Source organism: Bos mutus, chromosome 28, assembly GCF_027580195.1.
Source record: "Bos mutus isolate GX-2022 chromosome 28, NWIPB_WYAK_1.1, whole genome shotgun sequence".
Lineage (NCBI taxonomy): Eukaryota > Metazoa > Chordata > Mammalia > Artiodactyla > Bovidae > Bos > Bos mutus.
Genome location: NC_091644.1, coordinates 16,158,090 through 16,184,968, shown reverse-complemented (window position 1 = coordinate 16,184,968; position 26,879 = coordinate 16,158,090). Strand labels below are relative to the sequence as shown.

Genomic DNA, 26,879 nt, shown 5'->3' with positions numbered 1-26,879 from the left:
GAGGGCTGGGGATACTCAGTATCTTGTCCTCAGTGAAATGACTGAGGCAGAACTGCTGCTGCTGCTGCTGCTAAGTCGTTTCAGTCATGTCCGACTCTGTGTGACCCCATAGACGGCAGCCCACCAGGCTCCCCCGTCCCTGGGATTCTCCAGGCAAGAACACTGGAGTGGGTTGCCATTTCCTTCTCCAATGCATGAAAGTGAAAAGTGAAAGGGAAGTCGCTCAGTCGTGTCCGACTCTTAGCGACCCCATGGACTGCAGCCCACCAGGCTCCTCCGTCCATGGGATTTTCCAGGCAAGAGTACTGGAGTGGGGTGCCACTGCCTTCTCCGGAGGCAGAACTAGGCAGTCTTAATTCAAACCCAGGCAGTCTTAATCATCCAGTGTTCTTAATCATCCAGAGGCTATACTCCCTAAGTTTCAGGTCCTCAACTTGGTGTGCAAAAAAAACCTTTTCATCTGCTATTTCTTGCAAAGAACTTTACACAATACTGTCACACACTCCATGCTTTTTTCAAACTCCATGCCTTTCTACTGCTGTTTTCTCTATTAGAAAATATTTTCTCCTTCTCAGCCCCACCTTAATATCTGGAGAAATTCTACTCATCCTGTAAGGCTCCCCTCAAAATATAATCCTTTCAGTGAAGCTTTCTCTCCAAGTAAGAGTCAATTCCCTCTATACAGCTCCAACAGCACTTCGTACCTAATTCATTATATTATTTATTTGCAATAGCGTCTCCTCCACTAGACTGCCTCCAAGAAAAATCTATCTTACTTAATATATCTAATTCAATTCCATATCCCTAATGCCTAGTATAATGTCTGGTACAAAGAGGTATTCAATAAATGATGCACAAATAAATGGTCCCAATCTTCTGCTTATTTGAATCCTACCCATCCTCAAAGCTCTTTCTTCCTATACAAACCCTTGTTAGACCAATCAAATCTAGATTCATTCCTATCTCCTTTGAACTCAACTTGCTGGGTCTGCCACTTAACTGGCAATTATTAATCACACAGCCTTATGACATAAATTATTAACTTTTCATGAGAACCTATTTCCCCAAGGACCAAGATTGTATTTTACCTTTTACACTGTTTCCGAACAATTTTTAGGTATATGGCAGGCATTAAATAAGTAGTTGCTATTTGGTTACTTTGAATTTCAAAAATAAATTTTACATACCATATAAAAATGTCAATTAGTGTTAGCTTATTTCATCTCTATGTAAAAATAAACATTTTTATACTGAAATGAAATCATAGGATTGGCACTAAAACACATCTCATCTAATAAATCAAAATTCTTTCACCCAACTTTTCCTCATAACTCTTGCCAATTCATTCAATAGCACCGGAACCTGAAGCTTTTGCCTCACTACTGAGCACCTGTATTTCTTCCTTGGCATTTTCCTTCTAAGATGACTTGTTGCCAGAGTGTTCTCTTTCCTTCTCACTGCTCTCTCTGTCTCATACACACACACACACGCATGCACACATACACACACACTATTCTCTGTTCCCCTGCTTTCTCTAGGACACATGGTACTGAAGATTTATTTTAGTATGCTTAACAGTTTGACTAGGGTAAAAAAGAAAAGGAAAATCATTTTCAAGAATTATCTTTTTTAGATAGGTTAAGTCCATAAAACAGATTTTGTTTAAAAAAAAATTAAAAATCAAGTTGCTTTAAAATAGAATGAACTAGGGCTTCCCTATGACTCAGTGGTAAAGAATCTGTCTCTCATTGCAGGAGACACTTGTTCGAGCCCTGTTCTGAGAAGATCCCACCCACATGCCACGGAGTAACTAAGCCCATGCACCACAACTATTGAGCCTGTGCTCTAGAACCTGGGAGCCGCAACTATTGAGCCCACGTGCCACAATTACGGAAGCCCACACGCCCTACAGTCCATGCTCTGCAACAAGAGAAGCCACTACAAGGAGAAGCTCTCGTACTACAACTAAACGGTAGCCCCTGCTCTCTGCAACTAGAAAAAAGAAAACACAGCAACAAAGACCCAGCACAGCCATAAATAAATAAAATCATTCAAAAAAACAAGCAAACATAATGAACTAGAATTAGCGCACGCACGCGATCGCGCACACACACACACACACACACACACTCACACATTTGAAGAAGCTATGTGACTCCAAGACCTATGTGGGTCATCTAAAAATCTGTAATGAAAATAAGCAATCCTATTAAAGCTAAGGTACTGGAAAACACATTAGCCAAACAACCTCTGATTTTTAAGCAGGGCGGCAGGCAACAGAACCTAAATGAATCATAAGGCTGCCCATTAGATACGTAACAGGTAAAAAACTTACAACACACACATTTTGGTTCAATCTCAAAGTCTGATAATTTAAGAGATAAGGATAATAAAACCTAGGGAATAAAACATGCTGAATAAAAAAGAAAGTGAGTAGCACTGTGGGTGCTAAAATGAACACATACACAAAACAGACAATGCAATGTAAGCAATAAAGGTGAATTTTTGCATTAAGTGTAATAGATTTATTAATTTCAAGGGAAAATCTAGTTTTACAAATCTGGGACCTCTTCTGTACAGCAAAAAGTACATTTTAAAAGTATCTGAGGGAAAAAAGTAAGTACCTGGACATTTCAGGTCAAGTAAATTTCAGGGGGAGGAGGAAGAACAATATAAATAAATTCAGGGTTTTATGCTTTAATTTTACACACACCAATTTTGCTGATGTGGCAAAAAGGCACTAGGAAAAATTAACTGTTCTTCCTAGTTTGTTTCTATTTTCTTATTGCCAACTTACTATGTTAGCTAAAGACAGAAAAATGCTTAACAGAAAATAGTTAAGAGGGCATACTCTCTCACCTAAACCACTTGGGCTCCACCAACTTTCAAACAGATGAATTTACCAGAGCCAGAAGCTGGAGCAGGCCCAGAACTGAACTGTCTTAATGAACCAGGAAACCTAATCACCCATCATCAGGGATATGGAATTACCACTAATAATTTCAGTGAACAGATAATTTATACATGGATCACCTACCATATTCCAAGACCTCAAACTTCACATGATGTGAAATTCAGGCATTTGATACTAAACACAGAAGACCTATTCCCCTTTAAAACCTATGTGACCATAAAACACAGGCCTCTTGGCTAGAAGTGTAAGAGTATAAAATCTGAAACAACAGGGGAAAGTTTCAGGGAGTAAAATACTATTTATATTCAATGCCAATAATGGTCTCTATAACCTTACCACTATGAAATGGTGCAAAACTAGCACATACTAGACTTAAATCTAGATTTGTAACAAGTTAAACTTAAGTTGAATTAGCACCGTGGTTATATAGCTTCAGCAAACTGGTGTTATCATCAAATGCAACATTATATTACAATTACTTACTGAGGAAGGCAAGAAAGAAGCTTGAAAATGAAATATAAAAGATTTCTATAATGAAAGGAAAGTTTCCCAGTAACTTCCAAGGAAGCCAAAAACTCCTGGAGCATCACTAACCAGTCTATTGCACACTGTCTCTAAAGCATGTGATCCGTATCTGCCATTCCAACTAGCTAACGAATTCCATAAAGAAATGAAAGTTGTCTTGAAGAACATACTACTAAGTACATGGGACCTTATATCCAAGACTTCGACTATGATTTTCTATATCAACAAACTCCCATTTACCTAAATCAAATGACTTTTATTTCATACCAATAAACTGCAAATATGACTATGTCTTATATTCACAACCCACTCCTAAGGAATATGCCCTGTCTGGAATCTTATTTTTACTGTATTAAAGCAGTACAAGGGAAACATTACCATATAAATGACAAAAAAAACAAGAAGATTCACAAGCTAAGTACAGCATAAACTTACTGTTCAGAAATGTGACTGGTGGTCCCATCTAATAGTAGGGTGAAAAGTGCCAGGGGAAATTAACACAGCACAGGCATACTGTCAGAAAATTAACAGGCAGCTCATGTCTCCTATTCCCAACCCAACAAAACTTCAAGATAGCATGAATGTCTGAACTGCCAATCTTTTTTCTTTCTCTTTTTCAAAAGACTTCTTGGGACAAGGATTCCATAAAAGTTTTTTCAGCTGATGCCTGGCCCGAATATATACACGATTAAGCTTTTAAAATTGTCTACATAAATCTAGATACAAATTAGTATTATCATTAAAGGAGGCTAGAATTGATAAAAACCACAAAACAAAAAGTTTTTCTTGTTTTTAAATATTTTAATGGAAACATGTCTAGTCAGATTTCCAAAACTGGGCTAACAGTGTTTAAACATTACGCCAGTATGTTTGAGAAGTTGAATGAAATAAATAAAACAAATAAAAGAAGTATCTATCTTTCAAAAATAAATGTGATACAATAAAGAAAACTTTATTCTAAAATGATTTCAATTTATTGACCAAGCTACATGATAAAGAAAAATCATTTCAAATTATGTTCTTCACCTCCACAGCAGGGTTTGAAGTTGATGGGCTCTCCCAGAAAGCATGGAAATTTTAAGCAATTCTAAATTAGCCTTCAATTTCTCTATTTCAAATTAATGTGATGACCTGTTGTAGTTAAACAATCATAAATTCTGCACCAGCTGAGAAATATTTAATTTTTTCTTCTAGGGGGAGTCTGTAGGCGTTTGCATGCACGGGAGGGCTAACCCCTCTTGCCCTCTGACCAGTGTTGCGGGTTCTAAGTAAATGCTTCTTCCTATCCCCGAAGCTCTTTTTTTTTTTTTTTTAAACTGTCTTTTTTTTCATCTGTTATGCACTTAAAGCCGGGGCCCTCAAATTCTGGTTTGTCCCTTCACCCTTGTCCAATCCCATACAGTTCCCCCAATTTCCGCGCGGGGTGACACCTGAGGGCCGAGTGCGAACCCCTGCGGCTGGCATTAACTAGGCGCGAATAGGGCGGATGGCTGTCACAGGGGAGCAGGCGTGGGCCAAAGGCGAGGTGATTTCTGACTGCTCATCGCCCAGCCCCGCGTGGCTGAAGGTCTCAGAGCCCCTCCGTTCGCCCCGGCAAGCCAGGCGTGCAGCTGTCGCGGTGCAGGAAGCTAATCGCGGCCTCTGGGCCGCTTTGACACGGCGGGCAGGAAAAGAAAGAGGCTCACTGCGACTAGTAGCCTCACCCCTCCAGCTAGGAGACCTACAGAACGAAACCTCTGCCACGGCCCGAAGGCAAGCGAGAGACCTCGGAGCCGCCGCCACCGACTCAGCCCAGCCCAGCAGGGGCCCGCCCAGGGGCCACTCCCCAAGTGAGGCAGCCACTCACTCGCCCGCCCTTCCGGGCCCGCTCCGGAGGGGACGGTCTCCCGCCCGCCCTCACACAGCTATCTCATCAGGCCAGGCCCCCAGGGCTTCGTCCACCTCTCACCTTTGACGACGCGGTCAGCCCCGGGAGGGGGCGGCGGGGGCGGGGGTGGGGGCGGTGCAGCCCGGGCCGGCTCCGGGGCGGCCATGCTGGGCCCGGGGCTCGGCTACGCGCTGGGCCGGGCGGGGCTGGGGGCGGGGGCGGCGGCTACCAGAGCCAAGCGGCGGCGCCGCCGGGGAACATGGCGGACCCTCTTTCCCTACAGAGGGGCTAAGACCGGCATGCACCGCGCTTGCGGGGGCGGGGGCGGAGCAGGCTCTAGGGACTTGAGCAAAATTACTGAAGCTAGGAGAGAAACAAGACCATGCCAAGGGATCAGCTTAAAATTCTGGGCAAGCAGAAATAAAAGAGTGAGGAGAGATGATTTGTCTGTAGCTAGTTCCTGCGGTGAATGAGTGCTAGGGAACACGACACCGGCTTTCATGGAGCCCCTAGAAAGATGGGGAGACCTGACCAAACCTAAGAATCTCCCGCAAATAGAGAGAAAAAAAAAAAGTATAACAATTTGACTATCAGATCCGGGTACTTCGATTGATAACTGACAGAAGAACTAGAGGAAGCGTTGTAGGTTCTAGAGCGAAGCAACGGTTCAGAATGGAGTTTGAGAGAGAATCTGGCCCTTGTGTTTAGAGCCTGGAATTGTCAAGAGTCTGAAAGCACAAAGAATGCAGGTAGAGCAGACTAGTCTCCAAGGGTTCAGAATCAAAACAGGTAAGAGGAAAGGAAGGGTTTTGTCACTGAGATGTTCAAAGAGTCTACGAAATTCACCTGAAAAGGACACAGCCTCCCTCTTAATTCACTGAGAAAAGAGATTTTGAAGGCAATAGGGAATTGGAAATTAGTTCCTCATAAGAAATACCTCTACGATAGAATGTGGGCCCAGGTTTTCTACGGAAACTTTAAAGAGATGTACACTCTTGGGGAAGGGAGTATTGGGACAAGAAATGATTGTTCAATGGATAATTATTAGAAGAAGAGTATGACAGAAGATGAGATTGCTGGGTGGCATCACCGACTCGATGGACATGAGTTTGAGTGAACTCCGGGAGTTGGTGATGGACAGGGAGGCCTGGCATGCTGTGATTCATGGAGTCGCAAAGAGTCGGACACGACTGAGCGACTGAACTGAACCCCAGGAGAGGTACTGGATCAGTAGCAGGGATCAGAATATCCTAAGATCTATATATCTTTTTTTTTTTTTTTGCACTGAGAGGTATGTCAGATCTCAGTTCCCCAACCAGAGATCAAACCTGTGCCCTATGCAGTGGAAGCGCAGAGTCTTAACCACGGGACTGCCAGGGAAGTCCCAGATCTATATATCTTGATGGCATAGGACTCAAGTAGGATAGAATGAGAAATGCCTGCCCATCCTCCTGCTCAATTCTACATGTGCTCAGGCAAGCAACAGTCCAAACGACTTAAAGACCATCTCTCTACCTCTTGACTTGTCAATCTTAATGATCCCGAGAGCTGGAATAATCTAAGAAAAAGAGAAATGCCCAGTGGGTAATGTTTGCTAAGGGAGCTCACATACTATTTTTTAGAGGGAGATGAATTTTCGAGTGAGGAAGGGGTGAAACTGGATCTTTCTTACATGGAAGTGCCATATAATTCTGGAGGGAAGGGAAGGGGCAGCCATATGAAGTGAGCAAGGAAGGGATAAGAGGCACATGATAAACTTGTAGAGGGAGGGCACAACGGGTACCTAGATCAGGAGTGAGTTTGTAAGAGGAGTCTGAATCCCAGAAAATCTCCCTGAGGAGTGAAGGAGAAAGTATGTAATGTGTTGAGTGCCTCTTGGCAGGAAAGGGATAGAAAATATACTAGCAGCAATAACAACAAGGAAAGTCACTCCATATTAGGACTCATTGACTCCTACCTTGAATACATACCCTTCAACCAGTCTTCAACTCCTCTTTGGCTCCTCACTTTCACTCAGTCAAAAGCCATATACTGAGCCCCAGGCCACTGGGAATTGCTATTTCTTGCTTCCCCAGCCCAATACAAAAGAGCAAGAAAATATAAAAGGAATCAAATAGACAATTAAATGACAAGGAATTAAATAGAACTATCTTATAGATTTATTAATGAAAAATACTTTACAAAAACAGTATGTTTGGCCCTAAAATAGTTCAGCTGACTCTGAGGGTTTACAGCGGCGACTGAGCAAGTGGCAGTAATGGCTGTGCTGCTGAGGACAGGAGGGTATGTTAGTGTGCCTGACTCCCATTTGTTCTGAAGAGTAAATGTTATGTTGGCAGCCCCACATTCTAGGCCTAAGGTTTGGGGCTGAGGGAAGGCTGACAGTCCGGGCAGGTGGGCTAGCCTGAATGATGTGGTCAGGACCAAGACTACAGGGCTACATGTCCCGCCAAGGATGAGGGATGGAGAAGACAGAAGGTTGGATCATAGGGATAGGTGGATAAAACAAAGCATAGAAGTTGGTAATATAACAGGGAACAGAATATGAGGGCTTAGAGTATTCAAGAATAAAATGGTGACCCTAAGATCCTAATGAATGGCTGGTGTCCAGAGTAACATGGATTCATCTTTAAAGTGGATCAAATAAAACCCTAAACAGCAGCTGCTTCCTTTTGCTAGGTGAATGGAAATTGAAGTTTCAAATATTCCCTCAAAGAGCCAGGTCTCCTTAGGGGTTCCTGGCACCCCTGGGAGAAACTGCCAACTCTGTGTTGAGATAAGACTTGCACAACCCTGGCAGGGATGCAGGGTACCAACTCTGCTGCAGTACAGTTTAACAGAGAAAGCTGTGGCTCCAGGAGAGGAAAGGGGTGACCCTTACCACCTGCTGTGCTGCAGGGCTCTAGCCCTGATCTGTTCTCTGCTAGGGGCATCTGCTAGGACAAACAGAAACTCCTCTCTCCCTGTCCTCCTGTGCCTAGATGGCAGGGCATAACTGCTTTGCCTCCAGTCATCATCCGGGGGCATATCTACTCTTCGAGGACCAGGGGCTCGAAACCCTGGAACAGGACCTGAATTCCAAGCTGACCTCAGGGGTACACAAAGACTGCTTGATGGTGGCGACACAGGGTGAACAACAGGAGGGTGGGAGGGTGAATGGAAAAGATCCCCCCAGGACTGAGCATGAGGAACCTGAAGGCCCTGGTGTCTTTCTGGTAGTGTGGCAGTGTGGGTTAGCTGAGGCTTGCACCCTGGAGTAGTCAGGAATCTGGCCCCAACATGCTGGTTGGCCTCTGACCACATTCCCCGGGAGGCATCTGTTCTGGAACGATGGGGGAGACTCCGGTAGTTCAAAGTCTTTCCTGTGTACTTGACCCCTTCGGAAGTTTCACCCCTGTCACACATAGCCAGAAACTGCTGGACACTCCTCGAAGTTCCTGGGGAGAGAAAAGAAACCCAAAGATTGAGCATCTTCAATAAAACCATTATCCTTCCCAGAGGACCATTCCTGGCTGTTCCTTTCAACTCCCCGCCTCTTTAAAAACTTACAAATAAGGGAAAGAAGGAACCTAGCTTTGCTTTTAATGTCATTTAAAAAAATTCTTAATATACATTAAAATCAAGTCACTGCCAATCTGTGCAAATGAAACAGTCTCCTGGATGTTGCCATACTCCTATCTCACTGCATTATAATCTGTCCTCCAAAAGACAGACAGACAGACACAAACACACATACATGAATGGCTCTCTGATATTCCAAATATATGTTCTCTGTGATAATTTTACTCCTTAGAGCCACCACTCCAAAACATCACTCAGTTTTTCTTAACATGGTACTTTCACTCCAGTTGAACTGTATCTGCTTACATTCGTGTTCATTCTCCAAGATTTCTGCTTTTGTTTGCACTACTCCCACATACATAATGTAGAATGCCTTTTCTATACATTGATTCCCCTTTACTTAAAAGAAGCAAAATAACTAATTTTCCAAATGTCACTTCTAAACAGTACTTCTCATTTTTACTTTTTAAATTCCATCAATAGCTGTATTATACACACACACACACACACACATATATATATATACCTGATTACTGAAACTTTGAGCTCTTTAAGAGCAGAGAACTGCCTTCTTTGTCCCATGTATTTACTGTAGTATTTGGTGCAGAACAAGTTGCAATAAATGCTGCCTTAATGATCAGATACTTCTAGTAACTCTCAAAGGATGCTGGTGACCTGGCAGCTCCACTGAGTAATAAGAAGTCCATTTATCCAGAAGCCCTGCTTATCTAAAGCTCCCTAAAATTTGGGCACAAATATCAACAGTACTACTCAGGTCTAAGAAGATTCTTTTCCCTGGGGATTTATACCCATAGACAAGTTTCTCAACTTTGGCACTACTGATATTTGGGGCTGATAATTCTTTGTCTTAGGAGTAGGGTAGGGGTGTGCAAGGAAACTTCTCTGTGCATTGCTAGATGTTTAGCAGCATCCCTGGCCTTTCTACCCAGTAGATGCCACTGGCACCTCCCCTTTCTCATTAAGAATCACTGCCTCAAATTGTAGATTTGGTCCATGAGGGGAAAAATGGAACAAATCTTGCTGTGGAGCGTCAAAGCAAGCCAGAAGGATGCTGCCCACCTTCCCCAGGATTGTCTGGGTCTCTATACGTGGCATGGGTATTCTGTGCATGGGATCTTTCCAAGTCTGCCATTCACTACTCATCCTCCTAGACCATCCCTCAACTGAGACTTGGGATAAAAGGAGAGAAAAACAGCCGATAGAGATGATATTTCCTGTTTTGGGGGATCCTAAAGACTGGGTACTAATTCCCTGGGTCAGTTAAAATCATATCTTATTACAGCTGAAGCAGTTCATTTTCATGAGTAGTTAGATTCTGGGAGCTCTGGTCTAGACCCCATGTTGCCCAAGAAATGATTCAGTCATGATTCATCAAGATCAATGCTTGATCTTTAAAGCAATAATTCATTTCCCTTTACAACTCCACCTTAGGACCCCCCTTCCCCTTCCCCACTCCCCAACAGATGCACCGATTTGATTCTTCCAGGTCCCTGGAAAAGTACTACATTCCAGCACATAATATTAGATTTGGGGAGAGTTACCTGGGGGTCTATGGGGCTCCCCTGCCATGCTGGGCATCAGGACATCTGGGGACAGGAACTGTGGTTGGGGTGGGTAGAGTTGGGGACCAAGGAGAAATACAGGAGGGTCATGGATGACAGGGAGGGAAGAGGAGCTGGAACAACGATGCCGGGTTTCCAAAGGCTTTTTCCTCACGCTTGATGAATCCTTACAATGAGACAAGACAAAAAAAACATAGAGATGAGGATTAACACACAGCAGGCTATGGTTGGGTAAACACAGTGAGGGAAGCAGGGGGATATGGAAGGAACTAGAGTACAAACATTCCTTAACCTAGAGATGGACCCAATCTACTCGACACTCTTCCCATCAGCCCCTCTAGGAAACGTCCTGACTATGAAACATCCTCCACTATGAACTTAAGACACCAAAGTACAGTTCTCTTCTCTTAATATGTCTTCCTCATAACCCTCACTTTCCCAATCAAGGTCTTTAGCAAAGTCCTTAATGCTACTATCAAAATTAGAGAATGAGATAGAAATTTAAAAATAGAGAAGAGGGAAATTCCCTGGCTATCCAGTGGTAAGGACTGCAAGCTTTCACTGTCAAGGTTCAATCCCTGGTCAGGGGACTAAGATCCTGCAAGACGTGTGGTGTGGTTAAAAAAAAAAAAAAATTACAGAAGCCTCTAAAAAAATTAATAAAAACAGAGAAGAAATGAGAGAGAAATTCAGAAAGCCAAAAAGATGGAAAAATTCTACACTCACTCTAAATATTGGGAACTAATATTTCCCTAAATATACAGTCAGATATTGGGAACTAATATCTCCCTAAATGTACAGTCAGAAACTCTCTATTCCATCTCTCCTGTTACTGCTACACTCCAGTCTCCATTTTGGTGCTGCCTGTTAAGTCTGTACCCACTGTTGCTTATGACCTACTTTGTTCATTTGTCATTCACTTATGTGGCAAAGTCTCAGAAATATGTCTTTTAATATATGAGACACTAACATGTCCAAAACTGAACCAACATTCTTCCCAACTCCTCCCTCTGGTACTGTATTTTCTTAAGTCACCTAGACTCAAAATACTGACACTCCCCTTGATTTTGCACTTTTAATCCACAATTCCATTAGTTGCCTATGCCATATACTGTCATTTCTACCTACAGGTTTTATATTTAAAGTCAACTAGACCACTGCAGCAGCCTCCAATTTAGTCTTCCTATCTCCAGCCCACAGCCTCCTTTAGTGTGGCCTGCAAGTTCCATGTGATATGGCAAAGCTGATCTTTCTCCCTTTATCTCCTACCATTCCTGTGCCTTTTACACTCCAACCTTCGTAACGTTCTTCAAAACTACGAAGCTTATTCCACCTTAGGGCCTTTACACTTTGTGTTTCTGTTACTGGGAATGCTCTTCCCATGGCTTACACCTTCATATAACTGAGGTCTCTCATCACATGTTACTTTCTTAGAGCTGATTTTCCTCACTACTCTATCAAAACCAGCCCTGAGAATAACCACTATTACCCTTAGCCTCTTGCTTTGTTTTATTCTTTATCACACATTGTCTGGAGTTTACTTGTTTAATGTCTTTTCTCTCCTACTAGAATACATTTCTTTTCACTCCAGTGTCCCCATAACCTTGAACAGCTCCTGGAGGATTATTATAGGCACTTAATAAATAATATATTAAATAAAATGATCTATATGCCAGTGTATCTTATTTCTTTTTTGAAATTGTAAGATACTTTGTGCTGTTTCAGCAGTGTGTGCTCATAGCACCTAACACAGCCTGGCACATGGTAGGCATTTACCAAGTAGACTAAGGACCAGATGCCAGTCCTCTCTGCATGTAACACAGTCACCAAAAGAAAGACAGCCCTCTTCACTGGGTCCCCTTCCATCGCTATATAGCCTCTTACCAAGTCTCCGTTTGGGGTTTTTCAAAAGAAGAACCTCAAATCTGATTCTCTTCAGAGATATGTCCTGGGTTTTTTTTTCCTCTTTTTGCAATTCTCTTCCTCTTTTCAGTGGCTATGATTCTCAAATCTCAATTTTAAGTTTATATGTCTCAGAATCAAAAGCCTACCAGATATCTATCTCCACTCAAGCTTAATACGTCCAAAATTGCACATATCTCTCCACCCAAATATATTCCTGCTTCTCTTCCCTCAAATATTATCATTATCAACCCACAATTCCTAGATATCATCCTTGATTCTCTTTTCCCCATTTCCAGGCAAGTAGGCACCAAACATTTTAATTTCCTAGTTGACTCTCCAATATGTCCACATCTCTCTATTCTCCCAAACTCCTTACTATGGTTCATGAGATGACCCTTGTTTATAGTCTTAACAGTCTCACTTGTCAACATTCTCCATTTATCCCTCGCCAGACTCTAATCATACCACACCAAAAAGCTTTTTCTAACTCAGTTAATATCTGCTTCAGTCCCCTTTATCTGCTACATTCATTTTAATTCTCCAGGAAGACTTCCCTGATTCCTCAAGCCTGGTTTAGATGTCCCCTCTATTTTGCTTCCATAGCATCAAATCCTATCATATTTATATTATAATTGTTTATCTGTCTCCTCCAGTAGACTGTAAAGTCAAGAGAGCAGGGACTGTATCTAGCTCACTCAACACCATTTTTCGGCACAATACCTAGAAGATAAGCTCAGAAAGCATTTCTTTAAAAGAATGAATCAATGAATCAATGAATGATACAGAAGTCAGGCCAAAAGGAAGCCAACTCTCCTAGGAAAATAACAACTTGCCATTAAAGGTATATCAGAACAAATGCTGGGCAGAAAAGACCACCTTTCCCAAAAAGAGTGGCCAACTGTTCAGAGCTATTTATAAATTTATGACAATAAACTGGAAAAAAATGACTACCTCTTGGGTAGTCACTGGGAAAGAAACTGGATCTGAAGAACTGGTGGAAGAGACTTAGTTTTCCTTTTTGTACTTTTCTATTTTTATACCACATATTTAAGACCTGTTTTTTAAAATTTTTATCAAACTGACATGGTGAGCAAGCTTCAATGTACTACTGGTGCTTTATATCCTGACCTATACTTTAATAAAATCTCAAGTTGCCTTAGGCAAGTGTATGAAATTCTCAAAAGGCACATTTTAGAAATCCAACCACTGAAACTATTTGAGTTTGCTGATCTCTGCTGACTTGGATATCCCTGTCCCTTTCATCTGTAGATTACTGCATTAATTCTATATGAAATGCCCCAAAGATGAGGACTTTAAATCATTTTCCTTCTGCTGCCAATGCATATGCTTCATTTCAGCTTGAAAGCCCACTGGACCCCACTGGGTCATTTTCTAGGATGGGGAAGAACAGGAAAAACAAGACGTCATCCCATCTCTTCTTTTTCCTTTAATTAGTGCAATGGATTCTGACCCAGTCAGCAGTCATGGCTCCTCAGAGACTCCTCTCAAGGCTTCTGGGACTCTTCTCATCCTGAGGAAGTCTACATTACACCTTCCAGAACTGCTACAGGGAAAGAACGTTCTTCTGGGCTCCAAGTGAATGTGTGACCAAAAAAAATAATGATTCCATGTCCTCATTTTTGCTGAGTGCACATGGCTTTCCCCAAATCACAACCTTCCATTTCTCTTGCCCCTTCACCCACAGTACATTTTTACCTAGCAAGAGAAAGAAGATGCTCTAAATAGACAGACCCTGATTCTACTTACAAAACTGTGGGAAGAGACTGGGACCTCCTCCCTCTCTGAGACAACGGTGCCACTGAGACTGCGTGAGATGCGCCGAAAGTTCTCTGCACCATACTGATCATCCTCCCCACATTCCCGGCTGGGGCCTTGGCAAGGTGCGGCCTTCAAACACACAGACACACAGGCAGACACATAACATCAGACTTGTGGTTTTCCCACAGACTCTGTCCCGAGGGATATGGGAGAGAATAGGGTAAGTAGGACTCACTAGTAGAGATCTGAATTAGATATATTTGAAAGGTAGTAGCCATGTGGCCAGAGAAGGCAATGGCACCCCACTCCAGTACTCTTGCCTGGAAAATCCCATGGACGGAGGAGCCTGGTGGGCTGCAGTCCATGGGGTCGCTAAGAGTTGGACACGACTGAGCGACTTCCCTTTCACTTTTCACTTTCATGCATTGGAGAAGGAAATGGCAACCCACTCCAGTGTTCTTGACTGGAGAATCCCAGGGACGGAGGAGCCTGGTGGGCTGCTGTCTGTGGGGTCGCACAGAGTCGGACACGACTGAAGCAACTTAGCAGCAGCAGCCATGTGGCAACCTCCTCTCACTCAAAAGAAGCCCAATCATAGATCATGTTCTCTTCTAATAGCCCCACATTCCTATGCCCTGCCTTATCACCAACCCCGCCACTCATATCTCCCCGTAATTCTTTCCCAACACACCACCCCATGCCCAGAACTCTAGAACCTGAGGTGGCTACCTGAGAAGCAGACACTGAGTTGGCTTCATGGAGACTGTGCTCCATTTCTGCTGTTGGGGTCTTTGAGAGACCAAGGCCAGGGGCTGAGTGCAACCTCCTCCCTACACCATCTGCAGAGCCTGAGGAGGAAAACAAACATAAGTTGAACCCATCTCTTCTCCCAGAGTCTGCACTCAGCCTGCAACACAAAACTCTGGAGTTTTTGCTTCATTAAATAACAAATATTCATCTCTGAATTCAATGGAGGATGGATTCCTAGAATGTAGAAACAGGAGTTTCAGAATATGGATAGCTTCCCATAGGCCATAGGGATCTCAAATACAGGCCCTAGAGAAGGGGCTCTGTGGACACATAGCTAAATAGTAAATATAATCAGCTTTGCTGCTGTCAGATTTGGGTCCAAGACTTATAATAGATATAGAGGAAATTACCTGACACAGTAATTCTCTAGAGCATCTGCGATGACAAGGGAAATGTTGTCTCCAGTCTAGTTAGGAAATTATCATAGTAATCATATATTAAACCATCTCATTTTACAAAACAGGAAAATAAGTTCCAGAGTCTGACAAGTAGTAAGTAGTTTAACCAGGATTAAAACTCAAGTCTTTGGATGTTCACTTCCAATTATATACTATGAGCAGGAGCTCTTCAACATTTTATATGTGTAGTGTGGTCTTTTATTTCCTCATTAGCATCTCTCTAATCACTTACATTCTAAACAAATTCTAAATGTTTATCTCTTCCTAAAAATCTTGTGAGACTGTAAAGAGATGAGCTGCTCCAAACTGGATATGTGACTCCCAAGGGGCTTGCTCCAATACAACTAATTAAACCTTCTGAAAGCGCACACACCCTTGACCTACATTTGATATATATGTCTATTGCCAATTCACATCTTGATTTGATATTTTGATTCTAATATGTATACCTAGCTAAAGCATGATATTGCTGATACTAAGCTAAAAGGACAGTTATTTTTAATATTTTCTTGTGCTTAAATGCAGTGGTTCCAATACTACCTCTGATTCATCTAGAACTTTTTGAAAATACAGCTTTGTGTATCTCTCCACGGACATACTAAATCAGAATCTTTCTGGTTAGAGCCTGGGAATATTTATTTTTAAGAGATTTCCATAAAGAATGTGGGAGAATAGCCTTAAACATTGTTAGAGGAAATGTGAAATATTATAGTCTTCCTAATAAGCAATCTAGAGATAACCATTAAGATTGAAAATAGATTTACCCTCTTACCCTCTTGAGAATAAGAAGCAAAAATATCAGTTTATTGTGGCATTGTTTGACTAATAACTAGAAATAAAGTAATGCCTATCCACAGCAGAATGGCTAAATACTTTATAGTATCCTCAATATCAAATACTGTTCAGCCACTAAAAAAAAAAAAAAAAAGAATTTAATTAAACTAGATGACTTAGAGGAATTTTCAAATATTTTCAAGTATTGAGTTAAAAGAAATCTGTAAAATAATCCCCAACAAAAAGACATGATATATATATATACATCTGCATAGGATTACATGAACAGAAAAATACAGATATATGCACAGTAGATTATTGTCTGAGAAGGCTGAGGGCAGGGGTAAACAGTAGGGACTGATTTAAGGAAAGGAAAGAGAAATTTTCTATAATAAAAACATCAGGCATGTTATGATCCCATTTATATGAAACTATTCCTCTTTTTTTTTTTTTTTTTTAAGCCATTTCTTCAGTGACTGTGATGGGCAGCCAGATTTAAGAATTATAGTTGTAATGGTTAAAGTTTGCTCAGTTGCTCAGTCGTGTACGACTCTCTGTGTCCCCACGGACTGTAGCCCACCAGGCTCCTCTATCCATGGGATTCTCCGGTCAAGAATACTGGAGGGGGTTGTCATTTCCTCCTCTAGGAGATCTTCCCAACCCAGGGATCAAACCCCTGTCTCCTGTGTCTCTTGCACTGGCAGGCGGATTCTTTACCACTGAGCCACCTGGGAAGCCCAGGAGCACACTGATAAGGCAAGGTGAGCTTTTTGACTAAGAACGGCTCCATGTTATTCATGGCCAAGCACTGATAAAATCCTTCATCAGATTGAACTCCTTACTTGCCTTCTGCTTCACTGATATATAAAGAACTGTTGGACAGAACCTGGATCCGCTTATTCGCAGACACTTTTGCTTCATTTTTCAACCAAGTGACCTTAATAGGAACTTCTCCATGAGCCTGGCAATCTAAGAATCTAGAATTTGGAATTGCTCTAATCAAATGATTCCCATCTAGCGAACGAGGTAGCCACCAGAATCTCCTGAAGAGACTAAACACTGATTCCTTTAAAGACATTTAAACAGAGGTGAAGGTGGCCTCCGTAAGGGGTACTGTTGAGGGCACTTCTGGCTTTGATAGAAAGCAGAATTAAGGTGCCCCTTCATGGATCACAGCCTTGTCATAGTGAAGGGGCCTGCGTAATAACACAATGAAGCTATGAGCCATGCTGTGCAGGGCGACCCAAGACGGACAGGTCATAGTGGAGAGTTCTGATAAAACGTGGTCCACAGGAGGAGGCAATGGCAAACCACTCCAGTATTCTTGCCTCTGTTGCTGCTGCTGCTGCTGCTAAGTCACTTCAGTCGTGTCAGACTCTGTGCAACCCCACAGACAGCAGCCCACCAGGCTCTGCCATCCCTGGGATTCTCCAGGCAAGAACACTGGAGTGGGTTGCCATTTCCTTCTCCAATGCATGAAAGTGAAAAGTGAAGTCACTCAGTCGTGTCTGACTCTTCGCGACCCCATGGACTGAGCCCTACCAGGCTTCTCCGTCCATGGGATTTTCTGGGAAGAGTACTGGAGTGGGTTGCCATAGCCTTCTCCAATTCTTGCCTCTAGAACCCCATGAACGGCATGAGAAGGCAAAAAGATTATGAAACCGGAAGATGAGCCTTCCAGGTCAGAAAGTGTCCAATAAGGTACTGGGAAGGAGCAGAGAGAAAGCTCCAGAAAGAATGAAGAGGCTGGGCCAAAGCCGGAATGACACTTAGTTGTGGGTGTGTCTGGTAGTGAAAAGTTGTAAAGTCTAATGCTGTAAAAAACAATATTGCAAAAGAACCTGGACTATTAGGTCCATGAATCAAGGTAAACTGGATGTGGTCAAGCAGGAGATAGCAAGAGTAAACATCGACATCTTAGAAATCAGTGAACTAAAATGGAAAGGAATGGACGAATTTAATTCAGATGACCATTGTATCTACTATTGTGAGCAAGAATCCCTTAGAAGAAATGGAGTAGCCCTCATAGTCAACAAAAGAGACCAAAAAGCAGTTCTTGGGTGCAATCTCAAAAACGACAGAATGATCTCAGTTCATTTCAAGGCATATCATTCAACATCATAGTAATCAAAGTCTATGCCCAACCACTAATGCCGAAGAAGGTGAAATTGAACAGTTCTGTCAAGACCTACAAGACCTTCTAGCACTAACACCAAAAGGATGTCCTTTACATCACAGGGGATTGGAATGCAAAAGTAGGAAGTCAAACGATACCTGGAAGAACAGGCAAGTTTGGCCATGGAATACAAAATGAACCAGGCCAAAGGCTAACAGAGTTCTGTCAGGAGAAGCATTGGTCATAACAAACACTCTCTTCCAACAATACAAGAGATGACTCTACACATGGATATGACTCTACACATGTGTAGACTCTACACATGGTCAATATCAAAATCAGATTGATTGTAATTCTTTGCAGCTATAGATGGAGAAGCTCTATACGGTCAGCAAAAATAAGACCTGGAGTTGACTGTGCCTCACATCACGAGCTCCTTACTGCAAAATTCAGACTTAAACTGAACAAACTAGGGAAAACCACTAGGCCATTCAGGTATGACCTAAAGCAAATCCCTTATGGTTATAAAGTAGAGGCGATAAACAGATTCGAGGGCTTAGATCTAGCAGACAGAGTGCCTGAAGAACTATGGACAGAGGTTCATAACACTGTATAGGAGGCAGTGACCAAAATCATCCTAAATAAAAAGAAATTCAAGAAGGCTAAGTGGTTGTCTGAGGAGGCTTTACAAATAGCTGAGAAAAGAGCAGCGAAAGGCAAGGGAGAAAGGGAAAGATATACCTAACTGAAGGCAGAGTTCCAGAGAACAGCAAGGAGAGATAAAAAGGACTTCTTAAAAGAACAGTGCAAAGAAACAGAGGAAAACAATAGAATGGAAAAGACTACAGATCTTCTCCAGAAAACTGGAGATACCAAGGGAACATTTCATGCAAAGATGGGCAAAATAAAGGACAGAATGGCAAGGACCTAAAAGAAGCAGAAGAGATTAAGAGCTGGCAAGAATACACAGAAGAACCATACAAAAGAAGTCTTAATGACCCGGATAACCACGATAGTGTGGTTACTTACCTAGAGCCAGACATTCTGGAGTGTGAAGTCAAGTGGGCCTTAGGAAGCATTACTATGAACAAAGTTGGAGGAGGTGACAGAATTCCAGTTAAGCTATTTAAAATGCTAAAAGATGATTCTGTTAAAGTGCAATACTCAATATGTCAGCAAATTTGGTAAACTCAGCAGTGGCTACAGGACTGGAAAAGGTCAGTTTTCATCCCAGTTCCAAAGAAGGGCAAAGCCAAAGATTGTTCAAACTACCATACAATCATGCTCATTTCACATGCTGGAAAGGTAACACTCAAAATCCTTCAAGCTAGGCTTCAGTAGCTTGTGAACTAAGAACTTCCAGATGTACAAGCTGGATTTAGAAAAGGCAGAGGAACCAGAGATCAAATTGTCAACATCTGTTGGATCATAGAAAAAGCAAGGGAATTTCAAAAAAAATCTGCTTCATTGACTACACTAAAGCCTTTTAACTGTGTAGATCACAACAGACTGTGGAAAATTCTTAAAGAGGTGTAAATACCAGAACATGTTACTTGTCTCCTGAGAAACCTGTGTGTGGGTCAAGAAGCAACAGTTAGAACCAGACATGGAACAACCGACTGATTCAAAATTGGGAAAGGAGTACATCAAGGCTGTATATTGTCACCCTGCTTATTATAACTTATATGCAGAGTACCTCATGTGAAATGCCAGGCTGGATGAATCACAGGCTGGAATCAAGATTGCTGGGAGAAATACCAACAACCTCAGATATGCAGATGATACCACTTTAATGGCAGAAAGTGAAGAGGAACTGAGAGCTTCTTGATGAGGTTGAAAGAAGAGTGGAAAAGCTGGCTTAAAACTCAACATTCAGTATGGCAAAATCAATACAGTATTGTAAACTAATTAGCTTTTTAATTAAAATAAATAAATTTAAATTAAAAAATTAAAACCTTCGCACAACAAAGGAAACTATAAGCAAGGTGAAAAGACAGCCTTCAGAATGGGAGAAAATAATAGCAAATTAAGCAACTGACAAACAACTAATCTCAAAAATATACAGGCAACTCCTGCAGAAAAATAAATGACCCAATCAAAAAATGGGCCAAAGAACTAAACAGACATTTCTCCAAAGAAGACATACAGATGGCTAACACACACATGAAAAGATGCTCAACATCACTCATTATCAGAGAAATGCAAATCAAAACCACAATGAGGTACCATTTCACGCCAGTCAGAATGGGTGCGATCCAAAAGTCTATAAGCAATAAATGCTGGAGAGGGTGTGGAGAAAAGGGAACCCTCTTACACTATTGCTGGGAATGCAAACGAGTACAGCCACTATGGAGAACAGTGTGGAGATTCCTTAAAAAACTGGAAATAGAACTGCCTTATGACCCAGCAATCTCACTGCTGGGCATACAGAGCGAGGAAACCAGAATTGAAAGAGACATGTGTACCCCGATGTTCATCACAGCACTGTTTACAATAGCCAGGACATGGAAGCAACCTAGATGTCCATCAGCAGACAAATGGATAAGAAAGCTGTGGTATATATATACAATGGACTATTATGCAGCCATTAAAAAGAATACATTTGAATCAGTTCAAATCCGTTCTAATGAGGTGGATGAAACTGGAGCCTACTATACAGAGTGAAGTAAGCCAGAAAGAAAAACACCAATATGGTATACTAACACATATATATGGAATTTAGAAAGTTGGTAATGATAACCCTGTATGCAAGACAGCAAAAGAGACACAGATGTATAGAACAGTCTTTTGGACTCTGTGGGAGAGGGAGAGGGTGGGATGATTTGGGAGAATGGCATTGAAACATGTATATTATCATATATGAAACGAATCGCCAGTCTAGGTTCAACGCATGATACAGGATGCTTGGGGCTGGTGCATGGGATGACCCAGAGGGATGGTACGGGGGAGGGAGGAGGGAGGGGGGTTCAGGATGGGGAACATGTGTACACCTGTGGCGGATTTATGTTGATGTATGGCAAAACTAATACAATATTGTAAAGTAATTAGCCTCCAATTAAAATAAATAAATTTATATAAAAAAAAAACTCAACATTCAGAAAACTAAGATCATGGCATCTGGTTCCATCACTTAATGGCAAACAGATGGGGAAAAAGTGAAAACAGTGACAGATTTTATTCTCTTGGGCTCCAAAACCACTGGAGACGGTGACTCAGCCACAAAATTAAAAGACATTAGCTCCTTGGAAGGAAAGCTATGACAAACCTAGAGAGTGTATTAAAAAGCAGAGACATCACTTTGCAGACAAAGGTCTGTCTAGTCAAAGCTATGGCTTTTCCATTAGTCATATAGGGATGTGAGAGTTGGACCATAAAGAAGGCTGAGCGCCAAAGAATTGATGCTTTCAAATTGTGGTGTCGGAGAACACTCTTGAGAGTCCCTTGGATAGCAAGGAGACTAAACCAGTCAATCCTAAAGATCAGTCCTGAATGTTCATTGGAAGGACTGATGCTGGAGCTGAAGCTTCAATACTTTGGCCACCTGACGTGAAGAGCAGACTCATTAGAAAAGACCTTGATGCTGGGAAAGATTGAAGGCAGGAGAAGGGGACGACAGAGGATGAGATGGCTGGATGGCATCACCGACTTACTGAACATGGGTTTGAGTAAACTCTGGGAGATAGTGAAGGACAGGGAAGCCTGGCATTCTGCAGTGCATTGGTTGCAAAGAGTCAGACAGAACTTAGAGACTGAACAACTGTGAAAAGACATTTGTGGGAAAACTAGAAAAAAAATGAATACTGGCTAGTTACTATATTATATAATTTCTACTATATTATATTAAGAAATTATTGTTAATTTTTTAGGTATAATAGTATCATAGTTCTGCTTTTAAAGGGGGCTTCCCTGGTGGCTCGGTGGTGAAGAATTCGTCTGCCATTGCAGGGGACACAGATTCACTCTCTGATCCAGGAAGATCCCACATACTGCGGAGCAACTAACCCCGTGCACCACAACAATTGAGCCTGTGCCCTAGAGCCTGGGACCCGCAACCACTGAACCCTGCTCACCCTATAGCTCACACGCTGTAACAAGAGTAGTTACCACAATGAGAAACCTGGGCACTGCAACTAAAGAAAAGCCCCTGCAGCAACAAAGACCCAGCATAGGCAAAAAAAGAAGGAAAAAAAAAAAATTCCAGTGGGGAAGAGAAAGGGGAGGAGGGCTGCTAAATCAAAATAAGCCACATGTTGATAATTGGCCAAGATAATCACCATGGAAGTTAGTGATAAGTACAAAGGGGGTGATCATAATACTTTATTGTTGTTGTTCAGTCGCTCAGTGGTGTCCGGCTCTTTGCAACCCCATGGACTGCGGCACACCAGGCTTTCCTGTCCTTCACAGTCTCCCAGGGCTTACTGAAACTCATGTCCATTGAGTTGGTTATGTTATCCAACCATCTCATCCTCTGTCATCCCCTTTTCCTCCTGCCTTCAATCTTTCCCAGCATCAGGGTCTTTTCTAATAAATCTGTTTTTTGCATCAGGTGGCCTAAGTATTGGAGTTTTAGCTTCAGCATCAGTCCTTCCAATGAACACCCAGGACTGATCTACTTTAGGATGGACTGGTTGGATCTCCTTGCAGTCCAAGGGACTCTCAAGAGTTCTCCAACACCACAGTTCAAAAGCATCAATTCTTTGGTGTTCAGCTTTCTTCACAGTCCAACTCTGACATTCATACATGACCACTGGAAAAACCATAGCCTTAACTAGACAGATTACAGGTTTACTGACACCTTTTTAGGGTACTGAAAAACACTTTAAAACTGATTGTGGTGAAGGGTGGATGACTATGAATATACTAAAAAACCATTGAACTGTATACTTTAAATAGGTGAGCTGTCCACTATGTAAATTATATATCAATAAAGCTTTTTTTAAAGTAGTAAGTTAGAGAAAGACAAAAAACATACGATCACACTTATATGTGGGGGTCTTATAAGAATTAAACTCATAGAAACAGAATGCAATGATAGTTGCCAAGAGCTAGGGGTTAGGGGAAATATAGAGATACTGGCCAAAGGGGACACATTTCCAATTATAAGATGAATAAGTTCTGAGAATCCTAATGTATAGCATGGTGACTATAGTTAACTATGTTGTGTTATTATATACCTGAAAGTTGCTAAGATAGTAGATCTTAATTAAATATTCTCACCACACACACACACACAACAGTAATTAGGTATGGTGATGGTTTTGTTCACTATCTTTATTGTGGTAACCACTTTGCAACATATACATGTATCAACCATCACACTGTACACTTTAAACTTACAGTGTTACTTATCAACTATAGATATAAATCTGGAGGTAATTTGGTGCTTAATAAATGCTTTCAAATAAAAGAGGACTCCCCTAAAGATATATTCTATCACATATGGACCCTAACCAGCATTTTCCTTCTCGATTGCCTTCCTTCATCTACTTCTCAATTTATTCCACTGATCTCTTCTTTATTTTGTCATGTTAGTTCTGAAAGACTCGATTGAAAAGAGACTAACCAAAATACAGCGTACTTTGGTTTGACAAGTTACTTTCAGGACTGATTCACCAAATGGATTTAAAAAATGTTTTCTTTCATTACCAAGTACAAATTAAAGGTTGGTAGGTATGTTTTCATACTGCCTTCAGAAGTATAATCTTCCTGAGTTTGTCAGTATGTATCAAGAGATTTTTTTAAAGTTTACAACTTTCAACTAGTTATTATCCTTCTAAAAGCTTATTCTAAGGAGTTTATCAGAAATGTGGCCAAACTCTTAAGTATAAACATACTCATCACAGTGCTATATTACCAAAAAATTGGAAGTATTCAACCAAAGTAGAGTGGTTGACTGTATTATGGTACATTGATGTGAAGCATATGATAGTCATTAAAAGTAGTTTTTTCCAAAGGGAAAATGCTTATGGATATAAGAAAATCATGGGACTAAACTGTATCCATATTTTACAATGATTCTACTTTCAGTAAAAACAATACAAATACATATATAGTATATATACATAAAAAACAGAACCAGCAGCAACATGGCAGGACCTATAGATTATATTCAGTGAAGTAAATCAGAGAAAGACAAATATACATCACTTATACGTGAAATCAAAAAAGATGATACAAATGCACTTATTTATAAAACAGAAATTGACTCACAGACATAGAAACCAAACTTTTGGTTATCAAAGAGGAAAGAGGGGAAGGGATAAACTGGGAGTTTGGGATTAACATATATATACTACTCAAGCTGGTTTTAGAAAAGGTAGAGGAACCAGAGATCAAATTGCCAACATCCGCTGGATCATGGAAAAAGCAAGAGAGTTCCAGAAAAACATCTATTTCTGCTTTATTGACTATGCCAAAGCCTCTGACTGTGTGGATCACAATAAACTGTGGAAAGTTCTGAAAGAGATGGGAATACCAGATGACCTGATCTGCCTCTTGAGAAACCTATATGCAGGTCAGGAAGCAACAGTTAGAACTGGACATGGACTGGATGCTTGGGGCTGGTACACTGGGACGACCCAGAGGGATGGTATGGGGAGGGAGGAGGGAGGAGGGTTCAAGATGGGGAACACATGTATACCTGTGGTGGATTCATTTTGATATTTGGCAAAACTAATACAATTATATAAAGTTTAAAAATAAAATAAAATTTAAAAAAATTAAAAAAAAAAAAAGAACTGGACATGGAACAACAGACTGGTTCCAAATAGGAAAAGGAATACGTCAAGGCTGTATATCATCACCCTGCTTATTTAACTTAAATGCAGAGTACATCATGAGAAATGCTGGGCTGGAAGAAGCACAAGCTGGAATCAAGACTGCCAGGAGAAATATCAATAACCTCAGACATGCAGATGACAACACCCTTATGGCAGAAAGTGAAGAGGAATTCAAAAGCCTCTTGATGAAAGTGAAAGAGGATAGTGAAAAAGTTGGCTTAAAGCTCAGCATTCAGAAAACGAAGATCATGGCATCTGGTCCCATCACTTCATGGGAAATAGATGAGGAAACAGTGGAAACAGTGTCAGACTTTATTTAAATCACTGCAGATGGTGATTGCAGCCATGGAATTAAAAGACACTTACTCCTTGGAAGGAAAGTTATGACCAACCTAGATGGCATATTGAAAAGCAGAGACATTACTTTGCCAACAAAGGTCCGTCTAGTCAAGGCTATGGTTTTTCCAGTGGTCATGTATGGATGTGAGAGTTGGACTGTGAAGAAAGCTGAGGGCCGAAGAACTGATGGTTTTGAACTGTGGTGTTGGAGAAGACTCTTGAGAGTCCCTTGGACTGCAAGGAGATCCTACCAGTCCATTCTGAAGGGGATCAGTCCTGGGATTTCTTTGGAAGGAATGATGCTAAAGCTGAAACTCCAGTACTTTGGCCACCTCATGCGAAGAGTTGACTCATTGGAAAAGACTCTGATGCTGGGAGGGATTGGGGGCAGGAGGAGAAGGGGACGACAGAGGATGAGATGGCTGGATGGCATCACTGACTTGATGGACGTGAGTCTGAGTGAACTCTGGGAGTTGGTGATGGACAGGGAGGCCTGGCGTGCAAGAGTCGGACATGACTGAGCAACTGAACTGAACTGAACTGATACAGAAAATACATAAACAAGGACCTATTGCATAGCACAGGTAATAGTCAATATTTTGTAATAGCCCATACTGGAAAAAATATGAAAAACAATACACACACACACACACACACACATATATATATTAACATACATATGTATACAATGGCTCAGCAGTAAAGAATCAGCCTGCAGTGTAGGAGAAGCAGGTTTCATTACTGGATCAGGAGGATCCCCTGGAGGAGGAAATGGCAACTCACTCCAGTATTCTTGTCTGAAAAATTCCATGGACAGGGGAGCCTGACGGGCTATAGTCCAAGGAGTCACAAAGAGTTGGACATAACTAAGCAAGCATGCATGCATATATATATATATATACACACATACATACATTATATATATTAATATATGAACTGAATCACTTTGCTGTATACTATATATCTAAAACTAATACAACTCTGTAAATGAACCATACTTCAATTTTTTAAAAAACAGTGTATCAACCAGGGCTGGAACACAACCCAAAGCCAGAAGTAAACTCATGAAATTACTGAGTGGGATTATCAATTTTTTCCTACTTTCAGTTTAGTTCAGTTCAGTTCAGTCACTCACTCGTGTCCGACTCTTTGTGACCCCATGAATCGCAGCACGCCAGGCCTCCCTGTCCATCACCAACTCCTGGAGTTCACTCAGACTCACGTCCATCGAGTCAGTGATGCCATCCAGCCATCTCATCCTCTGTCGTCCCCTTCTCCTCCTGCCCCCAATCCCTCCCAGCATCAGAGTCTTTCCCAATGAGTCAACTCTTCTCATGAGGTGGCCAAAGTATTTGAGCTTCAGCTTTACCATCATTCCTTCCAAAGAAATCCCAGGACTGATCCCCTTCAGAATGGACTGGTTGGATCTGTTGCAGTCCAAGGGACTCTCAAGAGTCTTCTCCAACACTACAGTTCAAAAGCATCAATTCTTCGGTGCTCAGCTTTCTTCACAGTCCAACTCTCACATC

At 41.6% G+C, this 26,879-nt stretch overlaps 2 protein-coding genes across 15 annotated transcripts in view; both read right to left on the bottom strand.

Annotated features, from left to right (window-relative positions):
- Positions 1-5,555, bottom strand: part of PPP3CB (protein phosphatase 3 catalytic subunit beta) — a 47,903-nt gene extending 42,348 nt beyond the window's left edge. For 3 of the 7 annotated variants that reach the window (XM_070364727.1, XM_070364729.1, XM_070364730.1), the window contains exon 1: positions 5,388-5,545. In XM_070364727.1, the coding sequence (XP_070220828.1) occupies positions 5,388-5,472 (85 nt within the window). In that variant the 5' untranslated portion in view covers positions 5,473-5,545. Of the gene's footprint in view, positions 1-5,387 lie in introns of all 7 variants that reach the window. The other 4 variants (XM_070364731.1, XM_070364732.1, XM_070364733.1 and 1 more) reach the window with 3 other exon arrangements.
- A 1,887-nt stretch (positions 5,556-7,442) lies between these two features.
- Positions 7,443-26,879, bottom strand: part of USP54 (ubiquitin specific peptidase 54) — a 131,240-nt gene continuing 111,803 nt past the window's right edge. For all 8 annotated transcript variants that reach the window (XM_070364722.1, XM_070364720.1, XM_070364724.1 and 5 more), the window contains 4 exons: positions 14,864-14,982; positions 14,123-14,263; positions 10,430-10,616; positions 7,443-8,743 (listed from right to left, as the gene is read on the bottom strand). In XM_070364722.1, the coding sequence (XP_070220823.1) occupies positions 8,184-8,743; positions 10,430-10,616; positions 14,123-14,263; positions 14,864-14,982 (1,007 nt within the window). In that variant the 3' untranslated portion in view covers positions 7,443-8,183. The remainder of the gene's footprint in view (positions 8,744-10,429; positions 10,617-14,122; positions 14,264-14,863; positions 14,983-26,879) is intronic.